This window comes from Parasteatoda tepidariorum, chromosome 2 (assembly GCF_043381705.1).
Source record: "Parasteatoda tepidariorum isolate YZ-2023 chromosome 2, CAS_Ptep_4.0, whole genome shotgun sequence".
Taxonomy (NCBI): Eukaryota; Metazoa; Arthropoda; class Arachnida; order Araneae; family Theridiidae; genus Parasteatoda; species Parasteatoda tepidariorum.
This window is the reverse complement of record NC_092205.1, coordinates 27,966,371-27,977,236: the sequence shown is the minus strand read 5'-3', so window position 1 is coordinate 27,977,236 and position 10,866 is coordinate 27,966,371. Positions and strand designations below refer to the sequence as shown.

Genomic DNA, 10,866 nt, shown 5'->3' with positions numbered 1-10,866 from the left:
ATTCTAAAAAGTATGTTTTTGTGCATGATTTCGTAACTTAATTCGTAGTTAACTCTAATTAATTACCATATTCGAGGTTAATATGAATCCAAGAAACAGTTAAGAATGACACTTATGCAAAAGTTCGATCATTAGAAAAAAGTTATTTAAGGTGAAATATTTTCTTTTGTGCTCGTTATATTTATATATATGCTACTATTATATTATATATAACTAGTTTACATGAGTTTTATTTGTTTATTTATGCATTTTTATACTCCAGAATAAAGATAACCCCGTCTCTTCACAGTCTTAAAACTTTCTTTTCAGTTTGAAAATCAATATTTAAAAACTTCCCCCTAAGTAGACTTCTACTTAAGTTTCAAAAAATATTTAATTTATTAATAAATTTTTCTTCTCCTCTATTAAAAAATTTATATATTTTTCCATGCTTTCTTTGTACTTTTAATTTTATTAGTCAATTATTAGTTAGCATAAAATAATGTGCATAATAAAAAATTTGGAAGGAATATGGGAATGAAAATTCACTTTAATAGTGTAGATTTCTCTTTGTAGTTTTTCCAAAACTATTTTAACAGCTTCATTCTTTGCCCTTGTTTTGCTAGCAGCAATACCAGTCCCAATAACTTTATGATCAAGTAAAACGTCAACCCTGAAAAATTAAAAAAAAAAAAAAATTACTGTAAGAAAATCCACATAAATATTTACATTTATAAAAATCAGTCAAAATTACTATGAATGCAATAATATATATTTAGACAGAAAGTAAAACTTTCATGTCTTGAGATTCTTTGATTTGTCTAACAATAGAAGGAATTTCATAAATGCACACATTATAAATTCCCTACCTTTTTAGATGGATAAAAAGGTAGAGAATTTATAATCTGCTTAAATATCATAATTTTTTCATACATATTTTTCTTTAAATTTTTCATCTTGGAGGCTTTTTTCCTCACTTTTTTGTTTTAATTTAATTTTTAAAGCTTCATTTGAAAAGCAAATTGTTTAAACACAGAATTTGTAATTTTTGAAGATTTGAAACGTTTTAATAATGTTATTTGGTCACTTTCACATTCAAGTAAAATGCACATTTTTCAGTAATACTTATTTTATCCTACCTTTAACAAAGTTTTAATCTAAATAAAAATCGACATAATAAATTACACACCAAATACATATATATATATATACACACACACACAGTAGAGTCTCGATAATTAGAGGTGGACAGGTCCGAGCCTACTGTGAACGTTTGAAAACTTAAAATTTAATAATTATTTAAATGAATGGAAACAAAGCAATTTTTTAAATTCAGTATTTAATTGAAAAATATATTATATTTAAAGAAAATTTACTTACATTAGAGGATCAGGGCAAATTTACAATATTAAACCAAGTTACAATATTCATTATATTACTGCATCAGATTAATGGTACTTTAAAATAATTGTCAGATGTTTTTTATTTAAACACACTATTCACATGTTTCAGTGGTTAACATAAAAAATCTTTTTACAACATTTAGTTGTAGTGATCGTCGTGAAATCAATTGTAGTAATTGCTTCACGTGTTGTTTGTGTGTTGGTCATTATTTGGAAGCGAGACTTTTCTTCCCAAGCTCACATTTATGGGAAACTCGAACTAAGTTCTCAATCATAAAATATTAACTTTTTATGTACTATATCTATAATTGGGATTTACTTTACTGCTTTGAATATGGACCCGTTTTTAGTAAAAAAGGGTCTGGAAAATTTGGAAGTAGTGGGTTCCTATAGTTTCCAAATCATAGTGGAATCATTAACCCTAACAATATCCTAATGAAACAGGTTTTAACACATCAAAAAACAAATTGTTGACACAATAAGTTTATAAAATGTATAAAGTGTCGAAGTTAAATTATTATGGCTAGAAAAACACTACTAACCTATGTGAATTAATAAATATTAACTTCGTTATATATATTAACAAGTTAATATAAATAACGAAGTTGGTCCTATAATGAATTTTTCAGCACATATATCCAAGTAGCACGTGAAATAATTATTAGAATTTCCTTTGCTTTTATATGAGTTTCATTGGCAAAAACAAACATTTTTAAAACTAAAATCCTATGATTCGGTCACTACACAGGTTTAGTTAAAGTAAACAATTTTCAGGTAAAAAAAGCTTTTAATAACTTGTGTTAGTAAGTGAGTGATTATTGGTGAATAATAGTAATATTCATCGATATCGGGGAAGCGGTGAGTAATGTTCGGTGAAATTTTTAGAATATCCTTTGCCTTCTATGAGTTTCATCTGATTTCTTTAGCAAGTACAAAAATTTTTAAAGCCAATCACAAAACATAATTGTTTACAGTAAACAATTTTCAAGTAAAAATAACTTTCAATAACTTGTCTCGAAAAAAATAAATTTTAATTTAGGTTAAACTTGTTTCAGAAAACGTCTTTCGTTGATACCAGAATTTCCTAGCAAAAACTAGTAGTGTATACTTCTTTGGTAAATACCAGAATTTTCCAGGAAAAACTAGTCTTAATACCTTTGTCAAGTTTTATTTGACTTCTTCAATAAATACTGGAATTTTGCAGGCACGACATCAAATACTAGATCTTCATTGATAGTTTCAAGTTACTTTTAAAGGCTTTCTTCGGTTAAATACTAGAATTCACTAGTGAAAACTAGCTTTAATTCAAAATTTCTTCAGTAAATACTAGAATTTCCTAGTGAAAACTAGCTTAACTTCTTCAATAAATGCAAGAATTTACCAGTAAAACTAGATTTAAGTGAATTTTTCAGTAAATACTAGAATTCACAAGTGAAAACAAGTTTTAATGTTCGATTTCTTCATCAGTAAATACTAAAATTTTCTAGGAAAATTTCGAACATCGCCTTCAATGAATGCTAGAATTTCCTAGAGAAAAATAGTTCTAAGAGGATCTTTCACTAATTACTAGGAGTTTCAATCAAAAAACAAGTTTCAGCAACTTTTAAAAAATACCCAATAGAAATAAGTTTCACTAACTTACCTATTCAATAAATGCACTAGAATTTCCAAGTAAATCTAGTTTTAACAGAAACTCAGTAAATACTAAAATTTCATAGGAAAAACGAGTTTTAACTGAATTTTCTTCAGAAAAACCAAAATTTATCAAAGTATAAATGCTAGGTAGCATTTATACTTAGAAAACTTTTATGTTTATTACAACAAGCATAGAGATGAAATTGTTATTTATTTGGTAACAATAAGAAATAACATGGATTTTTAGCAGTTAGAGAATTGAAGCAACTCAGATGGTTGGCTAAATTCTTTTTAGTTTAAAAACCAACGAAAGTTTTCAATAAGTCTCCTTACTATTTTAACTATTTAAAGCAAAGATTGTATGCAATTGAAAATTTTATAGTTAAATTCCTAGTGCAAAATCATATATAATTGAGTCTTATCTAATCTGTATTCAAATTAAGTCTTATCTGTATTCAAAAGTAGTTTCTTTGAGCCAAGTATCTCTACATTACATACATTTGCTAAGAATCACTGCTATTGATGCCTTGCAACGAGCTAAAGAAAAGTAAGTACTTTTTTTAGAATAGTACAGACTTTCATAAAAAATACTACTTTTAATAAAAATAAACTTAAAAAAAATAATAATAATTTGCACTACTTAAGCATACTAAAGGTAAATTTTATCGCAAAAGAATAATAAAATATATTATTTTTACTTACAGAATTAATTTGTTTAGAGCTGAAAGTTTTATAAGTTTCCTGTATAATTTTATTAACACAAAATCTACTGAACAACTCATTATTGAGATCAATATGTAGAAAATTTTTATAGTTAATTGTATTAAAAATAAAGGAGTATCAATTAGTTAATATTCTCTCATACAATTGCTCGCCTGCTACTCTCGAAGAGTAGATAATTTCATTTTAAAAATTTATTAGTACTCGTTCGATAAGTAATTTGAAATTCTTCTCTAGTTTTTTCATCCTTGTACTGTAACAATTGTTGTTCTGATTATAAAACCTGACACATAAAATTGGTTATTATCTAATGAGCTTGAACTTGATTCTGCCTTGAAAAGGATTGCAAATGGTGGCCTTAAACAATGTTTAAACTGTATTCAAGTTGCACATGATAAGGCAACATTTTTATAAAAATCATTCTTGTCCTGTTTCAACCTATTGTTTTAGTGCAGGAATGGCCAACGCTTAACATGCATTGCACAAATGGCATGGAAAGGTATTCTAAATGGCACACAAACACATCTTAACTTGAAAAGAAAAGAAAAACAAAATATTTTAAATGATTTTTTTAGCTTATGATTTTTTATTACTTTTCTATTGCAACTCCATAATAAACTTTGCTAAAAATAAACATTGCTTATGACTGATGAATATCTTATAAGCTTTCAATTTTTCATAACTTTATCACCAAATATGGAAGAATTAGTAATAATCAAAGCAAGGTGTGATTGGTGGCAAGATTTTTTCTTTCATTATTGTTTGCACTTGCAAAATTATTGTTTCAATTCTTTTTTAAAAAAATCCATTGACAACTTATTGTATATCATTAATAATAAATCTCGATGCTCGCTGTATTTTAATTTATACAATTACTTTATTATAATTTATTAATTTTCAATGATGAATTATTTAATAAAATGTAAACTTGTTTTCTTAAAATTTAAAAAAATAAATTATTTAGTCTTTGATTTTACATTATTTTACAGCTTTTGACAATGCAAAGTTTAATTCATTTTTTATTACGAGTTTTACACAAGAAGGAGATGCAGTTAAATATGAAGTGGTACAATCAAGATTTTTGAAACTAAAGGTGGCACTGTAAAGGCTCATTCTTGGTCACACACGTTTTTGCATTTAGTTATAAAATATTTAACAATATTTTTATATTAATATTTCATGTAATGTGGTTAGATAGAGGTCAAGTAGTATGTTCAAGATTCAGTTTACACTATCAGTGATAATTCAGACACTTCAGAGTTGTTGTAAATCTAGGGATTTTAAAAAGACTCACAATAAACTGAGTAATTCTTCATCTTTGAGGATATGAAATTTCAATTCATAAGGTATTAGCCAAACTTAAATTTTTGCTCACCCCTATTCAGACAAAAAATATGAACAATTTGTAAAATGTTAAAAAAAAATGTAGTAAAGTAAACTTTATGGTGCCTAAAACCATGAATAAATGTAGAAACTGCAAGATGGAAACATATTTATAGCAAAGTAATAATGTGGACTTAGAATAAGGTTGCCATAAGATTTCAATATCATCCACATTATTGTAATAAAAAAAATATGATTGCCATTCACATGAAATCCATTCAAATAAGAAATCATTGAATATGAAAACCATTCTAATAAGAAAAATATCAGTAATGTTCCTATACTTAAAATGCTTCATGTTTGTGTACTGTTGTCTTTCAACACTACTATCTGTAAATTGCAGTCCTTGTGTCAAACTTTAAGACTCTGTTATGCTAGAGTCCAACTCTATTACTTACATGCCAATCCCGAATATTTTATCACCGATGGCAATTTCATGCCCTGGTCTAGCTAGAAGATTGTAACAATAAATGCGGATGGAAACTGTAACCTTCTCAAGTGCCTTAGTTATCACACAAATCCAGAAAGAATATATATATAAATGGCATGAACATGTTGAGCAGCTGATATAGTGATTATAACTGATAATTAGCTAAATGATTTTAAATGGGGGTGAGAGAGATATGAACGTTTATAAGAATTTTATATTCTTCAACCCACTTTTCTATGACCGATTGCCCTTAGTGCAAAATTTTTCCTAATTCTTGCAAGAAGTCAGGCTGCATAAACAGGATATTCAATGCTAAAAAAAAAAAATAATAAAAGGCTGGGAATTGTTTTACCAAATAATACTTACATATGGGTTTCATCAATTTGAGGATGATAATTGTAACCAAGAATTCTATGGCACTGACAGGCTGCATAAGAAAGATTACTACAAAGAGTGTGCCGTTCTTCATCAACTATTTCAGATCGATCAAACAATAAGAGGTTTTGTTTAATCGAATTATTGTATAGTCTTTCATTAATTGAAAAAGAATTCGTAGAATCTTTAACTTCTTTGTTGCTATATGTGACAGGAACTTTTGCTGTTTCAGTAGCTTTTACTGAGCTAATGTCTAGGAGAGAAAAAGTTGCTGTAGGAACAATATTAGATTTTACAATTTCTGCTTGCCTTGTTGTCTCATTTAGAGACATACGTTCCATATTTAGCGGCGTTCTGTGGGAATGGTCATCAATCAGACACAAAACATCCACATAAACATCCTTAGAAGCATCTGAGGACTTTCTCTTGCTCTCAAACAGGTCTAAGAAGAAGTTCTTTAGATTCTTAGCAGCAATGACTCTGGCTTTTTTCTTGGTTAGAGCTCTACCACTTGCCATTGGAACATTATTGACCAAAGCATCACAAACAAATAAAGCCTCCCCACCATTGGGATTGTTTACATCTTTATAAGAATTGTAAACTAAATCCTCTAGTCTTCCTATTCGGGCAAAAGTTGCATAAACAGTAGATAGAACATCCTGCCCTTTCATTGTTTCCCGTTTCATTTCAAAAGCCATTGTTTCTAATAATTCTCTGCCCCACTTACCATTAGTAGTACTTTTAGAGACCAACCTTTTTCGCAACATAGATTTCCCACGTTCTAGCGTTCCAGCAGGTAAATCTTTCATGTGTGTCATTACACAGAGAGCCTGGTAGGATGCTTTTCTTTTAGCTCCATTTTTAGTATTACCTGAGCCATGAGCAATTTTAGTAGCACCAATAAAAACCTCACAAAATTGCCCTGAATAAGTGTAATCAAACTTTTTTCTGTGCATAATACGGGTTGCGAATTTTAAATGAAAAGAATTTTCTATACCCAAAGAAATTGCTGCTCTTAACAATAAATCATGCACATTGTCTCCGTTGTTAAAACCCATCAATTTCTGGACTTCCGTAGAAAACTTCTTAATGACGGGAAGGTTTAATAATGTATTCAAAGCATTTTCAGAAGCCTTTTTTTTAGCAATGTACCTATTTTCTCCACCACTGATGGCAAGTTTAGTTGTACCAATAAAAAATTCACAATAGTAAGTGACTTTCTCAGAATCTGTTTCTTCAATAGGATATTGTGTGTATTTGAAATCAATCAAATCTTCAATATTCAAATGTAATGCTGCAGATAAAATTAAATCAACAGCATTATCTTTTTGCAACTTCAATAATTTCTGCACTTCTACAGTTAATTTCTCAATAATGCTGAAGTTTTCTGACTCAATGAGTGATTTGTAATCAACACTTTCTAAACCTAATGGAAGGCATTCATATTTTTCTTTGCTTTCTTTTTGCTTCTTCTTTTTCTTTTCTTTTTCCTCCCTTTTTCTCTCTTCCTGTTTCTCCTTTTCTTCTCTTTCCTGTTTCTCCTTCTCTTCTCTCTCCTGTTTTTCCTTTTGCACCCTTTTACACTGTTTTTTAGATTTAAAAGAGTCTGGATCTAAAATTTTTCTTTTACCTACAAGATAAAAATATGATTAATAAAGAATAATCAATTGAAACGCAAGATTTTAATTTTTACAATATTGCATATTTGTATACATTCCAAATAAAATAAAATAAGTATCTCAAAGCAAAATTAAAATCCAATAACTTACTTACTTTTCAATACAGTAGTGTAAACAATAACCTAATTGAGATTTATCAAAAAAAGTCTGCTCAGGCTTTGATTACCAGTCACCATTCATTTCAATTCGGCAGCTTTTTTCAACTAAGATACGAATTATTGGTAACTGAAGTCTACAATCAATTATAAAGATAGGTTTACAGCAAGATTAACAAGGAGTAGATAGGTTGATGGAATAATTATGGGTTTTAGTTAGATATTTGAATCTAAATGTATCAGGGTTCAATAACTATAATAATAACTAAAATGCCTGGTGGCTTGTAAAAATTCTGGTCGGGCAAGAAACTTTTTACTTTCCCATGTTTGGTCAGGCATATAAATATATAATTAAAAATACCCTAGAATAGTGATGAAACATTCACTCAAATGTTGATTACAAATGAAAAATTATTACAAATGAAAAAGGAAGTTAGATTACAAATGAAAAAGGAAGTTAGATTATTCTTTTCTATCCCCTTAATCGTATTCCGCATAAATAATAATAAATAGGAAAGTTGAAAGTAAATAGGAAAATGCAATAGCAAAAGTGCCAATATATATTATTTTATTAATCCTTTAATAGAATGATGATTATTATTTTATTCAGTTTATGCAGTAATAGGTTACTTTAAATGATAGACAATGATTTATAGAGTTACATTCCTATGTTATCATTAGTATACATTCGAAAAGGCGTTTGGCATGTAATCACTAGACTAACATGCCCCCCTGGGTTTGTAAAATTTTTTACATTTTTTGTGTCCTGATGGGTAGATTGTGCTGAATGAAAAATTTAAATAAATTTTGATATGATGATCAGATTTTTACCCAATAAAATGAAATCTTATTGATTTTTAAGTCAAAGTATAAGTTAAAAAAAAAAAGTTTGAACAGACTATATTGTAAGCGACGAAATGAGATATAATGACTTACTTTCTCTGAATCTTTTCCGAACTTTTTTTCCGACAGGCATAGTATTTTTATCTACAAGATAGGGAAGGGAGATGCGATTTGGGAAATCTAGTAAATGAGAAACTAAAAGTAGTTGGTTGGTTCATTTTTCCTGCTTATTTTATGGTTATACCAATAATGTGCACCAGTTTCAATACAATATTTTTTATTTGAAGAGTAAATTTTTGTTTTAAACTGCTTTTACATTTATTTTAAATTAAATGCATAATCACACCTATTTTTTTTCAATTCAAACTATCGGTTCAATAAGTCTGAGAAGAAGAAATCCACAAAAATATTGGCAATGTTGTTAACGTAAGCAAAATGTCAGTGGAACGTCAAAATCAAGCTAAAACACAGTTCTCACAGTCCTTGAAAGATTTTAGTAGTGGTTGTAAATTTAGGTTAATGCTAGAATATATTTTGTATTTTAATATACCATTTAATCGCTAAGTGGTTTAGCAAGCTGAAATTTTCATGCATACATACTTTCTTGGTAAAACAATTTTAAGTGGTTACACAGAAATTAAAACATCGACTATGTTTTATTTTTGTTACCACTTTTTAAAATTTTCAAGGCTCGCATGAGCCATGTAAAAGGAAACACGGAAATAAAAGATAAAATCATAACTTTTTTAAACTTCTGGCTCTAGAAAACGAGAATTTAAACACACCTTATATGAAATTATAAAAGTAAACAAATGAATTAGTTGAGAAAATAATGATTTTATAAAATACATTTCAGATTTAAAATTTAGGGCCAACACTAATTTTAAGTGCTACTAAAAATGTTAATTAATGAAAGTTGTTTATTGTTGACTTCATTTTTTATAATTGATAAAATCATGATACATTTTAATTAATTGATTAAATATATTATTGCCAAAACTCAGTATAACGAGATTCACTAGAACTGATAATAGGAAGAACAGACCAACAAAGGAATCCATTTTTATTCAACTCTTAACATAATTTGTGATGAACTGACACGGATAAGAATTATTATGCAGTTGAGTCTCTGTTTAATGGCACTCTACTTAACAATCATTTTCATAGTATCAGTTCTCGAAATTTAGTGAATGCTACAGGGATAATTTCTAAAATGAAGAAACACTTTCCTGACCTCTCCAAGAAAGTTTATGCAAAATTTAAATATTGCATAGAATGTTTATAGAACTAATAAAACTTACAGTTTGAGTTTTTGAACCAATAATGCAACATAAATGCATAAAATAAATCTGAAACAATTGTAATCATAATGATGAAACTATATTAATTTTATTACTTATAAATACTAGCTGTCTTAAATTTAAAAAAAAAGCAATTTTTATTTAAAAAGAGTTAAAAAAAAGATAACTTTTACTCAAATGAAACTTTTAATAAACAAATTCAATCTCCCTGAAATTTTGAACCAGTGTAAAAATAGACTGAATGTTCCAAGGATGACTATAGTTTTCCTGTGTAAAACACGTGGAATACATTCTTGGCGAAGAAAGTGGTGATTACTAAAAAAAATTTTTGGTCGAAATTTTTTATTCTGTAGCCACCCCGATCATTAAGTTTGCCCCATAAAAATCTCAGTTTAAAGGAAATTTGTTGTGGCTCTGGCTCTTTCATCGTAGAAAAATCTCGCTTCCAGTATGACTATGTCACTGTTTATGATGAATGAAATCTTTTAATGAGTAAAAAAATTTTATATTAAATTCGATTGTAATGGGGTTAAGAAAGACACAGATGTTCAGTTAGAAGAATTCTTCCACTGTAATGAAGATATTTTAACAAGGGATTTAAGAGATACAGAGGAAATCAGAAAAACATTATAAATGCACATGACAAAAAAGAAAGTTATTTTGAAATGTTGTAAAAAATGAGTCACTGCTGTCTTTTTAAACCAATAAATTATTGATTACCAATTAATTATTGACTTCAACCATGTTTATTGATATTTTAAAAATATAGAATTTATCTTCCAGATTGAAAGAGGGCTCCAATAAATGCTTGAAAAACTAATTAGGGAAAAAAGTTATAGTAAAACCACATTTAAAACAATATTTTTTTACAAGAAGGTTCACTAGGGCTTTTGTACAGTACAGAACCCGTTATCCGGAAATCAGAAAACCGGAAAACCAAAAAACCGGAACGAAATTCGATAAATTTTCCCGCCATTTTTAAAAAAAATTTTTTTTTTTCCTCATAAGATTTTAGGATTTTTC

At 28.1% G+C, this 10,866-nt stretch overlaps 3 protein-coding genes across 3 annotated transcripts in view; 1 reads left to right on the top strand and 2 right to left on the bottom strand.

Annotated features, from left to right (window-relative positions):
- The window catches only part of LOC107436263 (cyclin-dependent kinases regulatory subunit), a 52,553-nt gene that overhangs the window by 26,631 nt on the left and 15,056 nt on the right, over window positions 1-10,866 (top strand). The gene's annotated exons all lie outside the window — the stretch shown is intronic.
- Window positions 1-10,866, bottom strand: part of LOC107436261 (uncharacterized) — a 60,675-nt gene that overhangs the window by 46,115 nt on the left and 3,694 nt on the right. The gene's annotated exons all lie outside the window — the stretch shown is intronic.
- Window positions 437-7,568, bottom strand: LOC107436248 (uncharacterized; the record flags this gene model as incomplete). The annotated part of the gene is made up of 2 exons (XM_016047882.3): window positions 437-652; window positions 5,917-7,568. Coding segments are annotated over 2 exons (1,836 nt in total), but the record flags the coding sequence as incomplete, so codon positions are not given.